The sequence below is a fragment of the Nyctibius grandis genome, chromosome 23 (genome assembly GCF_013368605.1).
Source record: "Nyctibius grandis isolate bNycGra1 chromosome 23, bNycGra1.pri, whole genome shotgun sequence".
In the NCBI taxonomy this organism is placed as follows: domain Eukaryota; kingdom Metazoa; phylum Chordata; class Aves; order Nyctibiiformes; family Nyctibiidae; genus Nyctibius; species Nyctibius grandis.
This window is the reverse complement of record NC_090680.1, coordinates 1,220,634-1,245,746: the sequence shown is the minus strand read 5'-3', so window position 1 is coordinate 1,245,746 and position 25,113 is coordinate 1,220,634. Positions and strand designations below refer to the sequence as shown.

The 25,113-nt window shown below is 53.5% G+C and overlaps 1 protein-coding gene across 1 annotated transcript; it reads right to left on the bottom strand.

Annotated features, from left to right (window-relative positions):
- Positions 1-8,188: 8,188 nt before the first annotated feature.
- On the bottom strand, positions 8,189-23,238 carry GPR156 (G protein-coupled receptor 156). Its single transcript, XM_068417479.1, has 9 exons — positions 23,134-23,238; positions 20,399-20,535; positions 17,944-18,079; positions 17,231-17,341; positions 16,078-16,203; positions 15,530-15,625; positions 12,021-12,257; positions 10,006-10,164; positions 8,189-9,391 (listed from the first exon to the last, which is right to left on the bottom strand). Exons 1-9 carry the CDS (start codon positions 23,236-23,238, stop codon positions 8,222-8,224), a joined length of 2,277 nt encoding a protein of 758 aa, XP_068273580.1. The 3' UTR covers positions 8,189-8,221.
- Positions 23,239-25,113: the final 1,875 nt, after the last annotated feature.

Sequence of the window (25,113 nt, the reverse complement as noted above, 5' to 3'; positions counted from 1 at the left end):
GAGCACAACGGTCAGTAGAAGAGACAAGGCTCTTGGCTCCAGAGTCTTCTCCTTGAGTAAATTAGACCCCACGTCATCCTCAGATACTCTTCGTTGTTGTTGGGTTTGTCTGCTTTAAAGGCTAAATTCAGATGCCCTCAAGAAGCTGTGGCTGAAGGCAGCAAGGGCTGAGAGCTTTTTTCCATCAGAGGGTGGAATTTAGCCCAAAGGTGTCATGCTGTGGCACAGCAGGTACCCAGAAATGCTGGGCTTCCAGGAACAGGAGAGCCTGCCTCCCCCAGTGACTGAAGCATGCTGAGATTAGGTATTAGGAGAACTAGGAAAAAGACCTCACTATCAGAGAGTTGTGAAGAATGGATTGCAGAAGCAGGAGAGCACTAAATGTGTTTCTGTTACTGGTATGAAAAGGGCTATAAAAGCAAGAAAATGAGCTGGTACTTGCAAAAGCATAATCCAGCACCAAATGAAAGATTCACCTGTCAGAGGAAAGGAAGTCTTTATCCAGCACCTGTATTTCAGGGGCTGTTAAAAAAAAAACCAACCAAAACCCAGCTGCTTTCAAACAAGGGCTTGAATTTGCTGTAATCATGTACAGGGTATCCCACTGTCCATGGATCTGCCTAGCACTGCTGTAAATTCAAGGTGTGATTGCATCAGCTAATACTACTCCTGCAGTTCTCTTTGGTTTGAAATATTGCCCGACTCATTTGGGTTAGATACGAGATGTAATTGCCTGGAAACCGGCACACAACTCCAGAAGGGTGCCCTGCTAGTTATATTCACCTTGTCCAATAAAATGTCCATTGCATTCCTGTGTTGGATCATGTCATCAGGACACTGCACAGGATGTGACTTCATTTTCGCTTTCTTTGGGCCCTTTGAGAGGTACCAGGGGCTTCCTAAGGAACTCATATCCTTATGGATTTCCTAAGCCATGGGAAGCTCCAACAAGCAAAAGCTCTTCAGGGTTTCTGCGCCTGACAGGCACAGATGCACCTCTCAGCACTTGCAGGAGGAAATATGGATGTACAGGCCTTACTCTGTGAGTATATTAAAATACTGCTGGTAAACCTAGCACCCAATGGGTGATGGGAACCCCATGTCCATTGCAGACTTGCAGAGAAAATGTCAAGTTCCTCATGACCCACAGGAAATTTGCCTGCTTCTGGCCTGTCTTTCTGATGTCCTAACTACCAATGAGTGTTTCTTTTCATGCACTTTTCAAAAGGTGAGTGTGGTTCTGTTCTAGCATCTTGCCAAACTCTTCACAGACTCCTCTGCAGCTGGAGGCATCACCACATCGCTGCAATGGGAAGAGTACGATCGCGATGAAACCAGGGCTCTCCCTCAGTGCCTCCCTGCAGACTGAAAGAGGGGCAGGTATGAGCTGCTAGAGGAACTAAAAATAGTCTTGTCTGAGTAGACCAGGGATCCTGAGAAGAAAAGGCCACATTCTTCATTGGCATGTAAGAGAGTAGGTTAGAGAACGAGAAGGAAGAACAGCTACTAACTACAAGACAGCACTGGCATGAGAACAAGTAGATAAAAATAGGCTATGAAAAAATGTGGGCTGCAAATCAGAAACAAGTTTCCTTCTGTCAGAGTGAGGTTCTGGAATAACCTGCCAAGAAAATTCCTGATGACCCTTAAGATGGACTGTGATAAATTAACAAAAGGGACTTTATGACTCAGTGCTTGTCATAGCTGGGGAATACGATGATGACTAGGAGATCCCTTCTAGCCCCGCATTCCTGTTGGTATGATAACAGAGGAATCTGTGCCTACACAGTAAATGCTGAATCACTGAGTGCTTTATATAGCTGCCTGGCAGGACAAAGTCCCTCGCACCCATCCTGTCTGCAAGAACCTCCAGGACAAAAAAAAAACCAAAACCCACACCACCTTACGTAAATTATTGTGCTCTGGCAGCATAAACATAAAGCTACGGATGCCTGAGTGAGAAGAAAACCAGCTGAGCTACAGGCTCCTGTACTCAGACGAAAGGTGGTGTCACGAGCATGAAAGCAAGAGACCTCACTGTAAACACCGAGAGGTACGTGCTCTCAGGTGAACACGCTCCAGCAGCTTCAATACACAATTTTAATGTGGGAAAGAAACTCAGTGCTTGGAACCGTGAGGAGGGATCCCGTGCACTCGCTCAGCCAGGCGCGTGCAGGGATCTTTTCCACAGGGCATGATCCTATAATGTAGCAGAAAGTCCCTGCAATTAACATCAACTGCTAAAACACCCACAGTTCTCCCACCACCCCAAGATCCACAACTCTTTTGATGGTGTTTTTTCCTGTCTCCTAGGAGTCCCCCAAGGATGAGATCACTTTCCACAGCACAAGGCCAGCAATCAGGATGCAGCTTACACTGAGGCGTTTGGTGCCTCATAACTGGACATCTACAGCTCTGCTGCCCTGGGGTAACAGCAGCAGCTGCAGTTTCAGTAGTACACAGGTAGAGGCCAAGCAGAAGGCACCCATGAAAAACCAGATAGAGACAGGCCTGGTTTCTGGGCTCAGGACAGCAACATTGCTCAGGAGGAGAGCACTTCTCCATAGCCCTCATGGCTGTTGGAACTTGAGGTAGACTTTTCTGGAGCTTCTTCTGGACCTGTGGAGGTCATGTACAGATGTGGGTGCTCCCTAGCCTCCTCGAAACTTGCAGCCCAGGCTACTTGGAGACCTAGGGCCCCCCACTGCTACTCCCCACTTTGCCACAGGAATGTCCCCACACAGATGTGGCACCACTGTACAGTCACCATCTCCACAGGTCGCACAATCTGCTTACTCTGGGCCAAGGACACCTGAGGGTTTTCCCTCTTGCAGGACTTCCGAATACCCGTTATTTCTAATAACTGCGCCTGGTATCAAAGCTCAGAGCTAGAGGTTTGATGCAGAGCCCAGCTGCTAACGCCAACACAAGGCAGTGGGAAACTTCCATGCCAACAGTCAGCACTCTTCTCCCAGAAAGCCTGGCTTAATCCCCCTCTGCCATGGCTAACAAAGCTCTTTTTTTTCCCCTTCTATTTTTTTTAAACCAGGCAGCTGAATCACAATCGAGATCAATTTTGTTATTTCCTAAACAGTCGCAAGCTGACAGGGGAACAGAGGCACACTGAGCGATGGCAGGCGGTTGCGGCACAAGAGCCTCAAGGCTTCCTCCCTTCCTGGCTCTGGCCAAGGCCCAGCAAGCAGGCGTGCAGAGACATCTCATAGCGGCTGTGACGTGACCCTTCCTAAACAGCTGCCAGCAAGGAAAGGGCACAGAGGTGTGGGTGCACCACTGGCTTCAGGGGGAGCGGGCGGAGGCCGCAGAGCTTTTAAACAGAAGAACAGCACCTACAAACGGGCCCATGGGCAGGGCAAGGCTCTGCTCTGTGGAGCATCTCCTATTGCACTGTGCATAGCAGGGCTCAGGGATGCTGGCTGAGGTGGACTCGTTATCTCTTCGTATGGTTTGCAGACAGCAACAGGAGTCACAGAGCTGGAGCCTGGAGAGGTGCACTGCTAGCAGGGGAAGGATGGCTTGGAAACACGTCTCAGGAAGCTAAAAACATTCAAAGGACCTCATCAGCATTAGCTGCTGTGGCTGCCCTGTGTGTCATAGGAAGAGGCAACCTCTCTCCTGGCAGATGGGGACAGGGTGCTGGGGTACTGTGTACAGGATTTATTGGCAAGGGCTGCTCTGTAGCTTCTGAGTAGCAGCAGTTTCTCAGTGCCCTGAAGTACCGTGAGAACATTTGTAGGGTTGTCCAGCACCTAGCACTCCCCTGGGAGCAGGCAGGGGACCTCCTTCCAGTCACTTACCTTTCATTTCAATTTCTGTGAGATGAAAGTTTCTGCCTTGAACTGCAGAGAGACACAGTCTTTCCTAAGGGGAACAGATTGAGACAGCAGATACATTGGAGAAGGAATTGCTCACGTGGGATATTGATACTACAGGTCCCCTGGGTGAGAGACGGCTCTCTTTAGGCTATATCTATCATCAGTAGAAAGAAAAATAGTTATAAATCAGGGCACTCCCACTCCTGCTGCCACAAGCCACCTTCTCAGCTCTCCCAGTCTTCACAGAACGTGCACTGCTGCCCCTACAGCTGCTCAGAAACCTTGGGTTCAGGGCAAAGCCCTAATGAAGATGCTTTGAATGGCTGAATGGGGAGAGACAGGCTGCTCCAAAGACTGAACTAAGCCAGCAGTTCAGTCAAGCAGTAAAGTTAAGCAGCACGACGGCTCCTCTGTGTGCCTGTACAATGCCAGACGCAAATATCCCATAATTGTAACGGCAATGAAAGGCAGCCCACCGCCTCGTTCTGCCCTTTGTTCTTATGTGCAGGCAGCCCGATCCTTCACACGGTGCTTTGACTCTTCCCCACCTCAATCAAATGCATATTCCTTGCTAGATACAGGGGGAGGCCAGAGCTGGGAGTCATCAAAAGCACCAGTGAGTTTTTACATGTGCCCACACATGTGCACATATGAACTGCATCAGCCTTCTGTGCTTGCACAGAAAGTAGAATCATAGAGTCATTTAGGTTGGGAAAGACCTTTATGATCATGGAGTCCAGCCATAAACGTAACACTGTCCACCACTAAACCATGTCCCTAAGCACCACATCTACTTGTCTTTTAAGTACCTGCAGGGATGGTGACTCAACCACTTCCCTGGGCAGCCTGTTCCAACACTTGATGACCCTTTCAGTGAAGACATTTTTCCTGATATCCAACCTAAACCTCCCCTGGTGCAACTTGAGGCCGTTTCCTCTCATCCTATCACTTGTTACTTGGGAAAAGAGACTTACACCCACCTCGCTACAACCTCCTTTCAGGTACTTGTAGACAGCGATAAGGTCTCCCCTCAGCCTCCTTGTCTCCAGACTAAACACCCCCAGTTCCCTCAGCTGCTCCTCATCAGACTTGTTCTCCAGACCCTTCACCAGTTTCATTGCCCTTCTTTGGACTCTCTCCAGCACCTCAATGTCTTTCTTGTAGTGAGGGGCCCAAAACTGAACACAGTATTCGAGGTGTGGCCTCACCAGTGCCAAGTACAGAGGGACAATCACTTCCCTAGTCCTGCTGGCCACACTATTTCTGATACAAGCCAGGATGCTGTTGGCCTTCTTAGTAGGTGCATCCACATGATGTGCAGTTTTCAGTTGGCAGCTACTGACCACCAGACAGAAAAGCAACTGCCCCAAATTCCAGCGATGAGTTGCCAAACAATCCACCGGTTCAAAGTCCTCTGGAGGATTTTTCTGCATTCGCCAGTGGATTTTAAGTTAATTTTTATATCAGCTGCTTCCAGGTGGTTTCATGGTTGATCATTTCCTATGACCGTGCTGCAACATTTCCCAGGCTGCCCTAAAGGTGCTTAGGGGTGGGAGAAACCAGCCCCGATTTGGACGAAGCGGCTTTGCCAGCGCTTACTCGAAGTTAACAGGGTCCCAAGCGCGTCCCACCCCCCTCCCCGTGTCCCACCCGCACCCCCGGGGCGCTCCGGGCGCGGTAGCCACCCCGCGTGGCACCAGCACCCCCTGCTGCGGGCCCTGCGCAACTGCAGCCGCCTCCTGCCCAGCCCCGGCGCTACCGGGGAGGCGGCGGGGACACGGGCACGGAGCCCCCCATGCAGGAACCCCCCCGCCCGCATCCCGGCCTCACGGACACGCTCCAGCCTGTCAAATAAAGGATGGTTATAAATAAAGTTATAAATAAACAGCTTTCCGGTGGCTGGAAAGGTGCCTGTGGGAAAAGGACCTGGGGGTGTTGGTTGACAACCAGCTGAATATGAGCCAGCAGTGTGCCCAGGTGGCCAAGAAGGCCAACAGCATCCTGGCTTGTATCAGAAAGAGTGTGGCCAGGAGGACAGGGAAGTGATCGTCCCCCTGTACTCGGCACTGGTGAGGCCACACCTCGAATACTGTGTTCAGTTTTGGGCCCCTCACTACAAGAAAGACCTTGAGGTGCTGGAGCGAGTCCAGAGGAGGGCAATGAGGCTGGTGAAGGGTCTGGAGCACAGGTCTGATGAGGAGCAGCTGAGGGAACTGGGGGTGTTTAGCCTGGAGACAAGGAGGCTGAGGGGAGACCTTATCGCTGTCTACAATTACCTGAAAGGAGGTTGTAGCGAGGTGGGTGTTGGTCTCTTCTCCCAAGTAACAAGTGATAGGATAAAAGGAAACAGCCTCAAGTTGCACCAAGGGAGGTTTAGATTGGATATCAGGAAAAATTTCTTCACCCAAAGGGTTATCAAGCAGTGGAACAAGCTGCCCAGGGAAATGGTGGAGTCACCATCCCTGGAGGTATTTAAAAGACAAGTAGATGTGGTGCTTAGGGACATGGTTTAGTGGTGGACTTGGCAGTGTTGGGTTAACGGTTGGACTTGGTGATCTTAAAGGTCCTTTCCAAACACAACAATTCTAGGATTCTCTGATTCTAAAACACTGGCTGCTGCACGCTCACAGCGTGCTCCTGACCCCCCAGGGCCATGCTGTACAGCACTTTCGGGCTCCACACGAGCTCCCTACAGCTTCGGCATGGCACAGAGTGGATTCAGATGATAAAAACTGCTTTTTGAGAGTGCCCAAGACAGTGGTGTGGAGGAGCATGCTGTGGCGTGCTTTCCTAACCCCCCTGCTCCCCACCCTGCTCCCACCCACCTCTGGCTTGTTCAGAATCCCTCTGCGCCAGCAAGGGCTGTGCTGGCAGCCTTCCCCTCTGCCGGGGCTGCAGGGGACTTTCCACACTCCCCCCCTGCCTGGGCTTCTCTGTCTCCGGCTCCTGCTGCGGATTTGCCCCGCAGTGGTAGGAGACACCCAGTCAATGCATTTCCCCCAGGCCAGAGCCCACCAGGCAGCCCCCAGCCACAAATGCTCAGGCAGCTCGGAAAAAAAAAAACAAAAAACAAAAAAAAAAACACACGAAGGAAACTGTTTCTGTTAGTTAGAGGTGACAGAAAGAAAATGGGGATCGTCCTCTGGGGTGTTTTCATTTTAGGAATGAAGAGGGGCTATGGGAATATTGTTAGGACACAGCAGTGAGGGATTTCGCCGTCATAAAGGATAACGGAGAGGGCAGTGCTAACACACATCGTTCAAAACCAGGTTTGGGATTCCTGGCACCGGCCCTTTTAACAAAGCCTTTCTCCAGAGGGTTTTTATGCACTGGGCATCAGGTCTCAGCATCCTGAACGTCTCCCGCAGAGGCAACAACAGGCTGAAACGCCTTCACAAATATCCGAACAAAAGTGGGCACACTGGATTTACTGTTCTTGATATTTCTAAGATAAAAATGAAACAGACCATATTAATTTAAACAAACCTCATTCCAGACCATGTCATCCATACCAAGGCATACAGAAGGGCACAAGCCCCAGCAAAACAAGGCCAAAAAAGAAAAGAAAAACCTTTTCAGATCCTCTTTTACAACTGCTAACTTGTCTTTCCCTTCAGTTCTGACCTGAGTCTCACCTACAACCGCTCAACTGAACTACACAAAACACAGACACCTTCAGGGACATCACCTTTGGACTCCATTTTCTCCCTGACATGCTACCAAAAAAAAAAAAAACAAACCAACCCCCAAAGTCTCCCACGCACACCCCGCTCCAAGGTCCCTGCTTTGCCAGGGAGCAGTGCACCCCAGGTGAGCAGCAGCCTGCAACTGCTCCTGGCCTCCAGCTGTCTCCCACCTCCAGCTGGACGTAGTGCTGGTGGGAGGCTCGGCATCGGCAGCCTCGGAGGAAGGAGTCCTCTGTCTGTCCATCCATCTGCTGCATACGAGAAGCCACGTGTGTTTCTGAGACACAGCGCTGCTCACCGCCAGTGTGAATCACCCAGAGCTGGGCAGGGAAAGCCCTCTGAGATGATGAAGTTTGGGCTTTCACAGGCCACCCAGCCCCAGTCTTTCCGCTGCTGGTACTGGAACGGACAGAGGTGCCGGGTACCTGCGGGGCGCAGGCAGCTGCCCTGAGTAGCCAGGACAAAACCGCCACCACCTCCCCAAGTGCTGCCAACCACCTCTCAGCCAAACACGGTCTGCAGTCACCACTGACCAGGCTGGGGCTGACACTGCAACCCAGAGTGGGGCAAGGTTTATTCCCGACCCCGAGATGCCAGAATAAGACTTGTCCCTCGGAGGGACGTGTGGCTTTAGCATCACTGAAAACACGCAGTGTTTCAGGGGTGGGAGGGCACTTGCCTTTGGGGCAGCGGTGCTCGCAGTCACACAAAGGTGGGTTTCAGATCTTCTTTGAAATTCACCACAGGCTGGGACCCGCTGTGGTGCTCTGTCCGGTGGCCCGCGCAGCTGCTGGGCTCTGTGTCCGTGTCCGTGCTACTGCTGCCCAGGGAGCCGCGCGGGCTCTGGAAGCAGACCTCGCAGCAGGGCCGGTGGCAGCCGTGAAACACCTCCTCCGAGCTGCTGCTGCTGGAGTCAGAGTCCGGGTAATAGTACAGCGAGCGCAGGAAGGGCTCGGCGGGTCCCCTCAGGGTGCCCTGTCGACGCCACTGCTTCCGTGGGAGGCACGGAGAAGCGCCCTGGGACTCCGGCCATCCCTCTGGCTGGAGGCAGACCTCCCTGAGAACGGGGCCAGCTGGAAGGGATGGTGCCGGTGGGTGAAGGAGCCCTCCACAAGCCATCTCCCCTTCCCTCCCCAGGGAGATATGTGCCAACTCCCCACGGCCCCAGCCGCCCGCCTCCTTCATCCCATGGCTGGCACGAGGGGACACGTGGCCGGGGAAGCGGGTGGAGGCGGTGGGCAGCGGGATCCTCCGCCGCCGCCTCGCCAGGTTGGGGCTGAGGGGCATGTGGATGCCCAGGTAGCCCTCCTGGGCCCCCCATGTTCCTCCCTGCTCGCCTGGGGGGCCCTGGCTGCCACGTGGGGGTCCCCCAGGCAAGGCTGGGCTGTAGGTTTTGCCATCCAGGCTCAGCTCTTGCAAGACTTCCCGCAGCTTCTCGCTGCTCACGTAGCTGACCTTGGGGGACGACTCCCAGGCCACACCAGCTGAGGTGTCCTGGCTGGGCAGCTGCTCTGGAGGCTGCCCCTGCCCTGCAGGCTCCCAGGCGTCTTTCAGGCCATGCTCAAGGCCTCCCCCCATGTCAAAACGCAGCGTTCGAGAGCAAACAGGCTCATGGCTCTCATGTTTCTGGAAGTCCTGAGCATCGCTACGAAGAGGCGGTGTACCCAGCGAGCGGGGAGGCTGCCACCCATCCCGCTCCGGACCTGGTGGGGAGCAGTCCCCCGGCACATCCTCGTGCCGCCCCGCACTCCAGGTGCAGGGAGCTGCTGGCAGCACGTGGGGGTCGCAGCCGCTCTCCGCAGACATCAGCCTCATCAGCTTCTCCTTGGCGCTGCTCACTTGCTCCTGCAGGCTTTCGATCACGGCGTTTTTCTGTGTCAAACAAATACGCCTGTCAAGCACGGGCCGGGCAGAGGGCACGAAAACGCCGCCAATTTGGAAGCAGGTGCTGCCAGAAAACAAATCACCCCTCTCTGCACGGAGAGGTGCTCCGAGGCAGCACAGCGGCAGGCCTGCAAGAGCCAAACGGGCAGCATGTGTGACCTGTTCCTCCCCCGGACACCCCCAGAGCCCCCCTGGATGTGGGTGCGGGAAAGGGGGCACCGGGGCAGGCAGCTCTCTGAGCCGGGGTGCTCCTGCCTGTGAGCACGGGTGACAGAGCAGGAGGCTGGGGGCTTTCCTGGGACAGAGCATCTCCTCTCTACATTAACCATGTTTGACCAGGCTGTGGAAACCAGGCTCTCCTGCTCTTCTCCCTCCATGTTTTTTTGAAACGCTCTGGATCACACCTAAATTTTGTCACTTCAGGGTGCAGAGTGATGTGACAAAACAAAGTGGCTCTTCCCCTCCAGAGGGAAGAGGCCAGAGGGGGAGCACCAGCGCAGACTGGGCAGTTAAGAAAGGGCTTCTCACCCTGCAAAGCCATCACCCCACAAAAGGGAAGGGAGAAGCTGGCACGGCCAAGGGGGGCCAGCAGAGCCCCGTACCTCAGTGAGCAGCCGCTTCATGGAGTTCTTCTCCCCTATCAGCTGGTACAGCTGCTCCTCGCTGTACACCGAGCGGCAGCTCCTGCTTGGGCTGGTGAAATATTTCGCCATGTGGCTCACGGTTTGGCTTTCTTCTTCAAAGGCTTTCCACTGCTTGAGCTGGGGAGTAGAAGAGGGCGTTATCGGCGCGGCACGCACAGCCCCTGCCGACGCAGCGGGAGGCAGGCATGGCTCCAGCGCCACAGAGACAAAGGGAAAAGGGACGGAGAGGGGGAGACAAAGGCAGGGTGTGACGGAGGAGCAGAGACGGGTGGTGAGAGATGGCTGGGTGAGGGGCTGCAGTGTCACTTGGAGCCTCCCACCCATCTGAGCCCTACCCTGTCCCTGGCTCCAGCGTTTAATGCAGAGAGGGTCGGTGCCTGCCTGCACTGCAACCTCTAAGGGCGCTGCAAAAGCCCCCTCCCTGACTCCCTGACAGACAAAGACAGTGTCACGCACGCCTCCTTATCCCCAAATCACCAGTGACAAGCTGAACACCAGCCAACGCTTAGTATCTATTTTCCCATGTGGTGTCTGCGTGGAAACCTTGCGCAGCCCAGCTCCAGCTGCTTATCGATCCTGGATGAGCCATAGAAGAGCGAGCCCATTAGGGAAAACAAGTTGATGAATTAAAAGATCCAAGTTAAATAAAATGTTCAAGGCCCCCAGGCTAGAGCAGAAAAATGGTACAGGCAGAGTGCAAGTATATCTCATCAGCTCCTCCGCCCTCACTCCGAGAGACCTCACGCTTGGAAGAGCATCGCCAGCAGGCTTGGTGCTTGTCAGAGGAGGTTTGGATCCTGCTGCCAAGGGCTGCTCATCTAGTGGGTTGGGATTCTGCAGTTACACTGCATCAACTGAGGTAGGAGAGGACCTCTGGAAATCATCTAGTCCAACCACCCTGCTCAAGCAAGGTCAGCTGGAGCAGGCTCCCCAGGACCGTGTCCAGTTGGGTCTTCAATATCTCCAAGGACGGAGACTCCACAACCTCTCTGGGCAACCCTGCTCCTGTGCTTGTAACTTTCACAGCAAAAAAACAAACCAAAACAAAACATTTTTCTGATGTTTAAATAGAATTTCCTGTGTTTCAGTTTGTGCCTATTGTCCCCTGCCCTGTCAGTGGACACCACTGAGAAGAGCCTGGCTCCCCCGTGCCCTACTCCACACCCGTCGGTATTTATACACATTGGTGAGATCACCCGAGCCCTCTCTTGCACAGATGTGCTCTTTCTTCAGCTTCACCTCTTCCTCCCTTTCTCACCTCATTTCCTTGAGCCCAAACATCCCTCCAAACATTAAATGGAGTAAACAACTGTTTCCTCTCCCTGTAACAATGGGAGCATTTTTCCCACTAACATCATGGCCAGGCACACCAGGCTGCTCCTGGAGGACACAGGAAGCAGAAGAGCCGAGCCTCGCCACAAAAGGCTTCCTTCAAACATCTTTGTGTCCTGCTCCTCACTTCTGGCAAAGCCCAGTTTCCTTCTCCAAGAGCGTAGAGGAGGACAGCTTCCCCTGGGGACCACCACCAGCCACAAAGCCTCTGAGCCTGGTGAGGCCATCTGGACAGCCAGAGCCCAGCTCCATCCCTGCCGTGGACAGTAACCCTCGGTGGGAGCGGGCATGTGGGGTATGAGGAGAGGACAACCGCATAAAGGACCGATGCCACCACCCACAAGGAGGAGGAGGAGGGCAGCAGCCGGCCTGCCTCCACGCCTGCCCTCTGTGTGGCTGCCACCTGAGCAGCAGGTTTCCGAGCAGCGGCTCTGCAACGTGCCTGCACTCCTTGGAGACTCAGGGGACTTGCTTGGGGAAGCAAAGCCAGCAGGGGCTTGGAGGATGAGCTGTGCAGGTGAGCCCGAACGTTTGGGGAAAGAAGCAGGAAAATAAGTGCTTTGGCCCATACGGCTGCTGTTGTTAAACTCCAAAAATGTGCCTGTTTCCAGGCAGATGGTGGGACAGAGGAGGCAGCATACCTGTGGGACAAAGATGAAGCAGTTGATCGTGGTTGTACACACGAAGATGCCTCCAGAGGTAAAACCAAACACCAAGTTGTGCCAAGCACGGAAGAACCGGTGAACTAAGCAGACGGTGCCAGCAGCCAGGAAAACAAGGTTGACCCCGACGATGAGCGTCAAGGACTGGTTGACTGGTGGGGAGCTGACGTTGTCGGTCAGACCGGCCAAGTAGGTCCCGTAGAGCAGCAGGATGCTCTGGAAGCAGAAAAAAGAGGTTTCCAGAGTGTGGCAAATTACAACCTGATGGTGTCAGCCCCCACCTCGTACCAAGCCCGGTGAGCTCAGATACACTCAGCGCAATCCTAATTAATGCTCTTTGATCTATAATGCAGACCTTCAGTGGTGACGCCGCAGCAAACGCCTGGCACGCTGCTGCAGGTCAGAAGTGGGGCTGGGGAGAGAGGGCAGGAGCGAACGTGCTGGCAGAGCCATGGGGGTCCCGACCAAGGGATGCGGGGAGCTGAGGGTCAGGTTGACAGACAATGCCACAGAGCAGGGCACGGCCGGGAGAGGCGAGGCATGAAAACCTCCCCCTGGGCAGCCTGGAGCTGGATCAGCAAAGATGGACAGACAAGAGACGGAGGTCCTTGCAGGGATGCAGCAGTGGGGTGTCATCAAGGAGCAACAACATACGTCTGAAGGAGCAGGAAGGAGATTCAGATGGACAGTCAGAAGGAAAAAGGCAGAAGAAGTGGAGGTTTAGACTGGAGGGAAGACGATATACTTGGTGCCTCTTTAAATAGAAATCCAGGAAACTACCAGGTGCAATTCTTCTCCCTTCCCTTCACTGTTTCCTGCCTGACTCTAGCGGGGGTGAAAGGGGCTAGAGAAGTGCTCTGTACACAGAGGCCCTCCCTCCCCCGGAGCAGGTCGGTTGTTTCAGAGCAGGCTTCCTCACCGCGCTGCCCCTCAAGTGTCCCACCCGTGCATCTTTCCAGTGTGCTGAGGATTAAACCACCAGGTAGGCTGGATCCCCCCTTCCTTAGGGCACGCTGGCAGGAAACACCAAGTATTTTTTGCCTGCCTCTGTAGCTCAGGGCATGGTCTGCCTTCAGGATCGTTTGGAAATGCCATCTAACAAAATATCTGCTCCTGCAAGAACCCAGAATCCTGGGAACACGACTCCTACATTATTCCTGTGCTACTCAGTAAGTGCAACTGTCGACCTTTTACTAAGAGACATTAAATTGTTATTTGGGCATCAAGTGCTTTGTGACCTGTGGTGCAGATGTTCTGTAGACCCTTCTGGACCCCTTCATGCTGTGGCTGCTTGATGACCGCAATGGCCACTGCCAGGGTTAGGGTTTGAAGGGACACTCTTACAAGAGAGGCAAGAGAGGTTCACATCCACAGTCTTTCGTGAGACTCCCAGCTTCAGAGCACCATGAATTCTCAAGGAGGGGTTGTAACATTGAGATCAGCCTTGCTGGGAACTAGGCTGATGCCTGACCCTGCTTTGTAGGATCTGCACTGGATCTGTTCTGGGCCCCTCTCTTCACGAAAGATGTTGAAGTGCTGGAGTGAGTCCAGAGAAGGGCAACAAAGCTGGTGAAAGGTCTAGAGGGTATGTCCTATGAAGAGCAGCTGAGGGAACTGGAGAAAAGAAGGCTGAGGGGAGACCTTATCACTCTCTACAACCCCCTGAAGGGAGGTTGTAGCGGGGTGGGGGTCAGCCTCTTCTCCCAGGCAGCTAGCGACAGGACTAGAGGACATAGCCTCAAGCTGTGCCAGGGGAGGTTCAGGTTGGACATTAGAAAAAATTTCTTCACAGAAAGGGTTGTTAGGCATTGGAATGGGCTGCCCAGGGAGGTGGTGGAGTCACCATCACTGGAGGTGTTTAAGGAAAGACTGGATGGGGTGCTTGGTGCCATGGTCTAGTTGACACGGTGGTGTTAGGTCAAAGGTTGGACTTGATGATCCCAGAGGTCTCTTCCAACCTAGTCAATTCTGTGATAACCACGTTCACCATGGGGCACCTCCAAATGCATGGCGCAAAGGCAAGCCAACCCCTAAGCTCTGAGCAAGAAAACGACAGCACCGAAGTCCCATTTAAAATTCATAGTCTATCTGGGGCACAGACAACAGCACTGCTCTCTAGTAAACTAGGACTTTCAGTAAGCACAGGACTGAGTTTTTTGTTTGTTTGTTTGTTTTAATCGTGAGCAGAGGACTTTGCTCCTAATTCCAGGCATGTCCTTGGAAAGTCATTTCTGTTCATTGCTCTGTGCCAGTAAAACCAGGATAATACACTGAGCGGCTTCACAAAGGGCTGAGCACGTTAATGCTGTGGATGATAAGAAGTGCTACGTACATGCAGAGATAGAGCCTACTCTCACATTAGTGTAAATCCAGATTAACTCCACGGAAACCATTAAAGAAAACTCCATGACCCCCAGCAGGTAGACAGGATCAGGGTCAGGTTCAACGCAATGCTAACGAAGAGTACCTGGGACTGGGGATGTTTTATTCCAAAAAGCAGTTTGTAGGAGCTGTAGGCGAACACATTACCCATCTAAACTCTAACACAAACTGCGGATAAAATCAGAGGTGGAGACACAGCACTGAAAGCCCAGCAATCCCTAGCACCAAAGGACTTTTAAGGACAGGCTAGACTAATGTCCTTAAAATGAAGTGTAGGGGGGAGAAGGACTTGGCTGTGTCGTGAGGTCCCTTCCTGCTCTTTTTCCTATGATTTTGGTTAGGTGGTCAGTGAGTATTACACTACGGTGAGTCAGAAGGGAACTGCCTGTACTGCACGCAGCGATGGAGCCATTCCCAAAGAAAGGCTGTGATCTCACGAGCTTCATCAACATCAGCCTTCTGAAATGCGTCCAGCCTCCGCCAACCCAGAGACACATGAGACCACAGATAATTATAGTGATAATTATACCTACATAGTTACATCAGTATAACTAACTCTGCTGGAATAAGAACAGCCACGTGCAAAGCTACACCAGTGAAAGTGTACCTCAGTGGTATAATTAAGCTGATACACATCCTGTAAAGGTAGGCACCAAGCATTTGTCATCAGCACCTCCTTGATTGGGAGCCAGAAGACTCGGGGGCTGAGCTGCAAAGTGCATCACTGTGGTGGATGGTCATCTCAGGCTTTATGGAAAAAGTGTGCTTTAGAAAACAGTAAGACACAAGTTTTAAGAAGGGAGATACACAAGGCGTGGGGGGTACAGGAAAAAAGTAGAGAGATAGTATGTGCACAGTGTACGTACAAGAGGTAGTAAGGCAGGGAAAAAGTGGCTAACAGGGCTTTTACAAGGGAATGCAAGAAAACATCAAGATGGGAAGGACTGGAGATGGGAGAGCTTTCAAGATGAACAGAAGTAGCTGGAATCTGCATTAGGTACGTAGCTTGAGAGGGCAGCGAAACTGCGAGTGCTGCTGAAGAGTTTAGGCTGTGAGACTGGGAGGAGGCGAGACACAACACAAGGATCAATAAAGAGGTTACGTACCTTAAACCCTAAAATGAGAACGAGCCAAAGATCGGAATAAAGAGATGCACAGGACTGCACCCGGCTCACCGAGCAGGTCATGCCTTTCTCTGTCGCCTAGGAGGCAAGGGGAAGGCAGAAGTGAAGGCTGCTGCCCAGGACCGATGGGCAGACGGGTGTACGCATCTGAGCGGGTCTCCTCTGTAAATTCCTGAAAGGAAAGGCCAAAGCTGCTGCTGCCAGGTGCAGAGGGTTAAAGTGAGGAAGATTTTGGCACTCTGCTGCCAACAGGGCTGGTTAAACCTTTCTCTAAAGCATCTGCAGATGCCACAGACCTCTCCTGTGTCACCCAGGTGACCTGCACAGACCTGGAAATTTTGCAGCGGACCTTCATCTCTGTAATAGACCAGACATAAACCCAACCCAGCATGCCCAGAATGCTTTCTGGCTTGTTTTTCTTTCTATTTTTTTAAAGAGCACCTCCAAATGCCTGACCACCCGCCAACTTTGTCCACAGAGGTCAGACAGGACACGGCGCAGTGCTGCACCACTCCTCCTCATCCCTTTACCCGCAGTGAGACGCTGAGGCTTCGGAAACACTGGACTGGATCAGAGAATACCCACGTCAAGAGCAACACGGCGTCTGCCAGCACCAACGCTGCCACCATCGCCAGCAACTGGAGGTCTTTGATAATCTGCAAATACACAAGAAATAAGCGTTACTGTGAGGGGCAAATGGACACCAATAACCTCTGTCTCCTGAGTCTCTTTGTGGTTGTTTCTTCCAAGCGACATGTCCGTCCTAATACTTCCCCCAGAGTGGAGTCCAGCAGCCCACCTACATCTGAGTCGGCCACAGGGTGTCTTTCTCCAGCTCCCAAACTCTTGGAGACCTAATGGGGCTTGGGGCCAGGCATAAGCCCTCCCTGATGGTGTGGCTACCTGGTAAATGCTGGGACAGAAAACAGCTCTTCCAAAATGAGAGTATCATCCCTTATGCCCATACCACAAGCAGAGACAAAAAGGGTGAAAAATAAATAAAAAAAAAAAAAGTTGGTAGGATTATCATTTTGCAAATTTAACACAGATCGCAGTGCCTCAGGAATGGGAGTCTTTGCTGGTACCCGGTTCCTCTACAAACCCTCTCGTCTCTCACCTTTCCTCTGAGACCTACTTTTTTCGCCATTGGAAAGTGGCCACTGAAAGCTGTAAGTGCAGCGTTACATGCACAAATTTCTATAGGTGGCTCCAGTTTTCCTCCCAGCTTCTGTATGGGAGTTCCCTCCCTCCCTTCAAAAGGAGATCAGATGCATCTGAGGGCAGCCCTACATCAGACACCCTTGAGGATACCTGGTTTATTTTAATCCTGCAAAAACAATCTGCCCAGACCTGGACATACACACTGGTGTGCAGTGTAATGAAGACATGTGGCCAGTGTAAACGAGCACAAGACCTCTCTCAGTGATGGGGCTGGGACTCTACCAGGGAACAGGCAGCCTGGCAGGGCACCTGCTTGCCTGCAGAGTGGAAAAGCTCCTGCCTCATTGCGCAAGAATAAAATGAGGAGCCCATGCCCGGCTAGGTGTGAAAGCAGACCTGTGGTTGTGACACCCATCCCTGTCATGTGCCAGTTTTATCTGCTAACCTGCACCGTTTTGGGACTTGCTGGTGTTTGCCCCCCTTGGGGAGTTTGCCCCCACCCCCTGGGTGCTGTGTACTCACCACCCGCTTGTCCGGCACCCGCTGGGTGAACACCTTGTAGAGCCGCCAGCTTTTCCCCAGGACGGGGCCAAACACCAGGGAGGTCCCCACGCAGAGCAGGCAGAGCCGTACCTGCCGGAGGGGCAGAGCGAGGGGGCTGAAGGGGCAGCTGTGGGGCTCGCAGGGACACCCCGTGCCCTCCCACCCAGGGATGCGATAAAGATGGGTGGGGATGTGTCTGTGGTCTTCTGGCTGGAGGGTCATATCGGGTACTAGAAAGCTGACTGCAGGGCAAAATAAACTAAGAGGTGTGTACTCCTCTGCAGCCATGCCTGCTGCCTGCCTTTTCCTCCTCACCCCGAGAGGCTCTCGTCGGAGGAGCAGGCAGGGAGAGCCAGGCAGCTTACAAGTGGCAGGGGCACGGAGGGGCTCAGCACCAATAAAGCACTCGCTGGCACCTCTGTTCGTTACCCTCAGCCCTGCAGCTGAGCAGGACAGCCGGGTGTGCTGTCTCCCACGTCCCACTCCCCCACCCAGCTCCATGCCCAGTCCCCGCTCTGGCAGGGCGGCTGCCCTGGGTCAGGACATGGGGTTCATCACACAGGTCACCGTTTTGATGAAGATTTGTTTTGCAGCCAAAAAACTCACCTGCAGCCTCGCGGCGCCTGTGCATGCGTGTACATGCACGTGTCTGCATGTGTAGGCACCAGTCTCAGCAGACCCCCCCTGCTCACCTGAATAAGCTTTTCCACCGAGTGTCCGGACGGCAGGCTCTGCTCCTGGATCCCAAAGAGGTAAGCACTCGTGTAAGTCAAGCCACTGCCCAGCAGGGTCACAATGTTCAGATTGGGGCTGGACATCTTCACGATCCTCCAGGAAACAAAGCAGGGAAGGCCGTGACAGTTACTGAGCATCATGACCTGGCAGCACAGGGGCAAGGTCCCCTTACAGGGATGATGATGGCCATAAAGGATGCTGAGACATTGCCCTGCCCCTTGCCCCACCCCAGCCCCTGCTTTTCACAGCTCCTCCAAAAGCTCAGCCATTGCTCCATGGTGCATACCCCATCCCTTCCCCTGTATTGCTGGAGTGCTTCACTACCCTTAAACTATTTGCTTTACCCTACCCTGATGCTCCTGTGGGACAGCAAGATCCCTTCTTCCCAAAACAGACAGGTACCAGGCTTGCCCCACAGCACCTCTACCCCCTGCATGTGTCTGCCCCACAGAAAAGCATCCCTGAGGCAGCTTCAGCCAGTGTCTTTATGGACAAAACTGTGGCAAGCCGTGGGCTTTGGAAGCAAAGTAGACAGGGTCACCACAGCGGGGTCTCTCTGCTACCAGTGCCCATGCCAGGCACGCAAAGCTGCTCTGGTGGTGCCAGCACGTGCCATGGCCACACGTCCTTGCAGCAGTGCAGAGCCAGGGGAAGCGGTGCCCCACAGTCATGCAGCTGGAACACACCACAGCGCCCAGCTCAGCCCCACCGGGTTCAAGGCCAACAGCTTCCTCCACTGTCCTATGTTGTAAAAGGGCAGAGTGGAAAACCTCACTAGTGCAGCCCGGGGTGACGGTCCCCAGCAGTCAGCTTTGGGTACAGCAGCTACAAATGCCTCCAGGAACAGGCTCTTCCCACTGCTCCTTCCTTTGAGGAGATACTTCCACCCTCAGCACAGTGTTGACTTCAGGAAGCTGCCAGCAGCATTCAGGTTACACCTTCCCCTCTGTAATTTCACCCCATCACTCACAATCCTGTAACTGTATTCAGGGAGGGGAGAATCGACCCACCGATCTCTCCCGACCTGTCACCCTTCTCCAGCATGCCCATCAAGTGAAAACTGTAGCTCCTGCCATCCCCCCGCACAGCTCCATCCCTTCGATGTGCTACTGAGTCATTGCATTTCCCTGCCCTTGAGCTCCTCCCTGCTTCTTGCTGCCCCCGAAGCGACGCAGAGCCTGGGATTCAACCTGGCTCTCTCCCTCTCTGCCTTCCTCGCCATGCCTCAGCCCACAGGACAAGACAGGAATCAGCTCACCCTCTCAGCCGACACTGAGAAAGGTCTCCTTTGTATTCCCAAGTTCAGTAGGCAGACCCCTATTTATTCGCTGCGGTGCAAATAAATAACACACATTCATTACAGCTTCGCTCTGAGAGTATCTTCAGGGGCCTAAATAATTTGGTAATCAATTCAGGCGGCCACTGAATTCAACACCTCTCTGCTTCAGTAAATCAAGTGCTTGAGACCAGGATGCAGGTCATGCAGCTCCTGCACCGCAGCAGGCACAGGGCTCGAGATGAGCCCTTACGAGCAGGGCCCTCCTGACTGCACGGTGGCTGGAAGAAGCGTTCAGTTCCTTAACACAAGCAGAGCAGTGGAACAGAAGCAGCCCGGGCTGCGCACAGATACGCCTCTCTCTACAAAACAACAGCACATGGAGCGCAAGGGCTTTGCCAGGTGAAGCTTGGGTCTATGGGGGAAGCAGCTGAGAGACTAAGGGACCAGTGAAGCTGAGGAGAAAGTATCAAGGAGGCAGCTGAGACACCTAGAATTGCTGAGGAAGGCTAAGAAAGCCTGCTTGATTTACACTGCATCAGAGGAGCGGGACTTTTTACACCAAGGAAAGCCTGCACTTCACCACCAGCTTCTCCTACCGATGGAGATCACATTCCTCACCGACATGGGCAAACGCCAAGATCAAAAAAGGTGAGCGGTATCTTCAAACTACGAGTGGCCCAACAGCAGGAAGGCTGTGTCCACATTGTGGAGAGCATGATGGCTTTGCTCATGGAGCTATGCTGCTCAAAGAGATGCTCTCAGGACTGTGGAGTGGAGAAGGAGACCAGCTCTCTTTCTGCTCACTCCTGATGGTTTTATTGAGTAGCACCTCTGAGATGAGACCATGCACTGCTGCCTGTGCCATGTCAGAGGGCATCCGTGCTCTGTACTGTTCACAGCTCCGTGACTTGAGGAGGAAGGCAGCAGTCCAAGCAGGACTGTCTCTAGCAGCCATCAAAACTGGGTGTGACGGAGAAAGCTGCAATATCCCCAGCACTGCCCTTGCTTGCCCCGTGCTGGTCCTTCAGGCTTGTACCCTCCTGACCCTTAGCCGGCCATCAGCTCAGAGCCTAGCCCTGAAGGAGCCCAACCCCACTGCCCCAGCTTTCACAGCAAAAGAGGGAAGCCCTTACCTGTTTTTCCTGAAGCGAATTGTGAAGACAAGAAAGAAGAGCGCTAGCAGGACTCCTCCGGCCAGGAATGTCCACACAACTCCCAGGAGAGCAGCAGAGAAGGATGGGAAGCTCTTCCCACTGCGGTCAGATGATGTCTGGGGGAGGCAAAAGGGGTGAGGAAGAAGACGACGTTGCTGGGGCTCCCAGCAAAGGAGGTCCCTACTCTGGCATGATTGCTCCCACAGCCAGAAAGGACTTCAAAACCACATCTCCCAAGCCCCTCCTCATGAGCAGACACCCTAGCACTAGACCAAGACCTGCTGGCAGGGCTAAGGAGATGTGTGTAGACGGGACATATACTCTGCCACTTGCTGAGCACACAGGAGGAGAGGGCAGTCCAGGAGCCCTTTTCTTATGGCCAACTAGCCAAATGCATAATGAAGCCGTATAAGTGACTCATAAACCTCAGGCAGCCCTGGTTGTGGGAGGGGGGGAAATGGGCGACGGTTCCCCACTGTCCTCCTCTGGAAAGAAAACTCTGGAGAAAGACCTCGTGGTACCCTGGTTTGTAGCACTCTTCTTTGGAAAGTTGGGCAGGGCATCCTTGGCTAGCCGTTCCCACGCTTACCCCTACACGCAGCAGATACCAACCAGCTGGCTGACGTGACTGGGAGCCAGCAGCAGCGCTGCCAGTCGGTGCAGAAAACGCAGAAAAGGGAGTGGGACAGCGTTTTTCAGATGCATTACGCAGCGACACACCGAGCCGGGCTCCACCCGTCTCCCGGCTGGCTGGAAACTAACTTGGTCCTGGGTAGGCATCAGCTGAGAGCTGGCTTTTGAGGGACACTCCCAAAGCGAGTATGATGGAGGCGCCTCTCTCCTTGCACACAAACAATCTTATGGTTTTAAATCTCCCTTTAAAAATATTCTCTGTTATCTCCCTGCTAACATAGGATGGATAAAATGATCCTACGTGGAACAAGAAACCTGTTTCTGCTGAGGATCTAAAATACTCCAGCATTTTTAACAGGGTGTGCCTGTGCGGGTTCGTTCACACGTGCCATGTGTGCATGTTACTGACAAATGTGGGGTTTTTTTTTAAAAAAAAAGTCCTTTCTCAGGTATTCCAGTTCACCTGCACGCAACTTCTACAGCAGAAGTCTATTTTCCCAACAGCTGCAACTGCCCCAAACTCTCAATTCTTCCTTCAAGGTCTGAGCTGTGCTTCTAGACTTGCTAGAAATAAATCTGCAGGGAGAAGCAAGGCAGTGGTTTCTATCTGATGCCTTGTCTCCCTCTTCCCCAGCCAGGCTCCATCTCCTCTGGATGAATGAAACCAAGGCACAGCTTGGAGAATTAAAGCCAACATGTAACTCTTAAAACAAAGATGTGTCACCGCCACATGAGCACGGCTGATCCGCAGGCTCCTGGCAGCTCCCACGCTGCTGCCACACTGGTCGCAGGGCTGCTGCGTAAGGCAAGCCCCTGGCTGCGAGAGACCCAGCTGAGAGCTGCTGCTGCTGCTGAATTATTCCGGGATACAGCTGCATGTGCAGCTCAGCCCCGCTCTGCAGCAGCGTGGATATTAATCTCCCTCCTGGAAACTGCTCCCCACCTCCTCTTCCCTCTCCCCATCCCCCTGGGGGTCTTTTGGCTCTCTGGGAAATGACGACCACAGCAGACAGTGGAGATGGTCAGCCAGGTCAGTCCCTCTCACCATACACCAAGACTCACTGTGCAAAAACCCCATTATTCAGCACAAATCAGGGCCACCTTCCCTCCTGCCTGGAGCTCAGAGGGGCTGATGGGGCTGCTTGGGGCTGGTATGATGCTGCAACGCCACCTTGTTTCTGCATCCTGCCTGGTCGAGCCCGAGGGTAATACCTGGCTTTTGCCAGTGAGGTGACCAGGGTGGATTCAGCAGCCCAGGGCTCCCACACTTCACTCCCAGCTGCACCCACAGGCAGTATCTTTCCACCTTTGGCTGCTGCAGAAAGCGTTACTGCATGCTCTTCCCAGCAACCACCCAGGGATCAGAAACACCTCATGGTCTCCACCTTTCCTTTCCAAACACGCACTCCCCCACCCCGACCGCTGTTTCCCTGGATGTTGATGATACTTGAAGTTGATGGAGCACTGAGCGGAGTAAATCTTGGCCCTAGCAGGGGGAATATTAATTGCAACGCAGCTGCCAGAGCCAGAGGAGCCAAGCAGCTTACGGTCTTCTAATTAAAGGCCCATGGTCGTGCATGATGTGGTGGAGAGCCGAGCGGGCCAAGCCTCGCTGGTCCATCCAGAAGCCTCAAGCGAAGCCAACTGCAACTAAGTGCACCCCGGTGTCATTTCTACTGGCTTGGTGCGGGGGGAGAGGTACCATTTATTACGGATGACGACTTTTAATTAAATCCTGCTCTATTCACATTTGAAAAGCACTTTGAAGTTCCAGGGGATGGGAAAGGTCAAGGGCAGAGGAGGCCATCCCAGGCCACTCCTAAGTGGCTGTCACACAGGAGGGCTGCTTGACATGACTTGGCTGTCGTGGCTGCTTCCTCACCTGCTGGCTAACTGCTGGGTGTCATCTAGGCAGGGCTTGTCTTGGAGGCCATCCCAGGAGGTGACAGCGCACAACCTCCGGCTGGACCGGGATTGCTTGGTGGCTGCGCCCCTGTGCCTTCCCCTTCGTCCCTCCACCCAAATCCACTTCTGCAGAGCAAACCTCATGCCCCAGAGCACTCCCCCGCCTCCGTACATACCACTGTGACAGTGCAGAGCTCTTGCAGTGCCTGCTGCTGCTGCTCCTGGCTGCCAAAACTGGAGCTGCCATCGCAGAGCTCAGAGCAGTTGAATCCCGGCTCCATAGCACATCCTCAGCCGTCATCCAGACGTACCTCTGCCCCTGCCAGAAGGACGAGGGTTGGCTTTCTCTAGCGAGAAGAAGCCTTTGGTGTACACCATATCTCCCCCCATCCACAGGGCATAGGGAAGGGGTCGAGCAGCCTGGGGCTGAGCTTACCCAAAGCGACGTGGCGCACATCCAGAGCCAGGCCAGGGAGCGCCCACCTCCCGGCGTCCCTCGGAGCGTCCCTCCGCAGCGAGGCGAGTCAGTGCAGGGCACGGGTCCTGGTGCAGCACAGTGGCATCCTGAGCCCTGCTACGCCACCCTGCAAACCAACGCATGCTGGGGTCACAGCGGCCCCCGGCCCCTACACCGCAGTTAGGGAGCTGAAACCAGGTGCTGTGCCAGTCTGAGACGGAGCGCGGCACCCCGACCTCACCGCAGCTTTCCTCTGCCAACGCGGTTTCCCGCACTGGTGCAATTTCAGGGGGTATCTTTGCAGGTCCCCTCCCCACGCCAGCAGCCAGTTCCCTGGTGCAGTCCCTTCTTCCAGCAAAGAACCAGCAAGGTAAGACAACAACAAACAGCAACAAGTGTTGTCATCGCTTAATGGGACCCACACCCAGGCCTGGGTGAGCAGGGGAGGAAGGCACTCGAATTACACACGCACCAAAGTGTTTTGGCTGACTTGGCCCGAGCGGCAGCCTGGCGAGCTGTGGAGCGGGCTGTTTGTTAAGGAGATTTAAAAGCCCAGCAGCTCCATGCTCCCCATCCCTCCCAGCACTCTGGCTGCCAAGTATTGTCTCTGCCTGCTCCCGCTTCCCTGGCACCACCTTTGCCTCTGTTCCCTCTTTCGTTTCTCTTTTTGGTGGGCATTTTAATAAGCCTCATTACCATTTTAGACATGAGGTCATACTTATCCTCAAGCATCGTTACTCAATTACCATTGTCACCGGTTTTAATTAGCTTCCAGCGCACGACCATAAGCAAGTCTCCCCATCGTTAGCAGCTGGGGAGGAAGCACAATAGCTCACTCCTTATTTGCTCCTAACAACAGGTGGGAGGTGAAAAATTATCCATATCGTGCTCCTCGGGGCTGCTCCCTGGCTGAGGATCCCCTGCGCTCACACCCTGTGCCAGGCCGGTGCTCCATCCTTCCCCGTCTCTACTCCCAACACTTCGATCCCCTCTCAGAATCACAGAATGTTCGGGATTGGAAGGGACCTCGAAAGATCATCTAGTCCAATCCCCTGCCGGAGCAGGATTACCTAGATCATGTCACACAGGAACGCGTCCAGGCGGGTTTTGAATGTCTCCAGAGAAGGAGACTCCACAGCCTCTCTGGGCAGCCTGTGCCAGTGTTCAGTCACCCTCACTGTAAAGAAGTTTTTCCTCATATTTATGTGGAACCTCCTGTGTTCCAGCTTGCACCCATTGCCCCTTGTCCTGTCAAGGGATGTCACTGAGAAGAGCCTGGCTCCATCCTCATGACACTTGCCCTTTACATATTTATAAACATTAATGAGGTCACCCCTCAGTCTCCTCCAAGCTAAAGAGACCCAGCTCCCTCAGCCTCTCCTCATAAGGGAGATGTTCCACCCCCTTAATCATCTTCGTGGCTCTGCGCTGGACTCTCTCTAGCAGTTCCCTGTCCTTCTTGAACCGAGGGGCCCAGAACTGGACACAATATTCCAGATGCTCTCCTCGCAAGTCCTTTCTTTGGAAAACCTCCCATCATTACATGAGCAAAGAAAGAGTAAATTAAAATGAAGTACGGTCACCAGGACTTGGTCTGAAACTTGCTGTTCTTCACAGGAGATAATCGGGATTCAAACGCCAGAAAAGCCAGGGGTGTCATTCTCAGCTCACATAAACCGATTTTCAGCTTTAGCGAAGT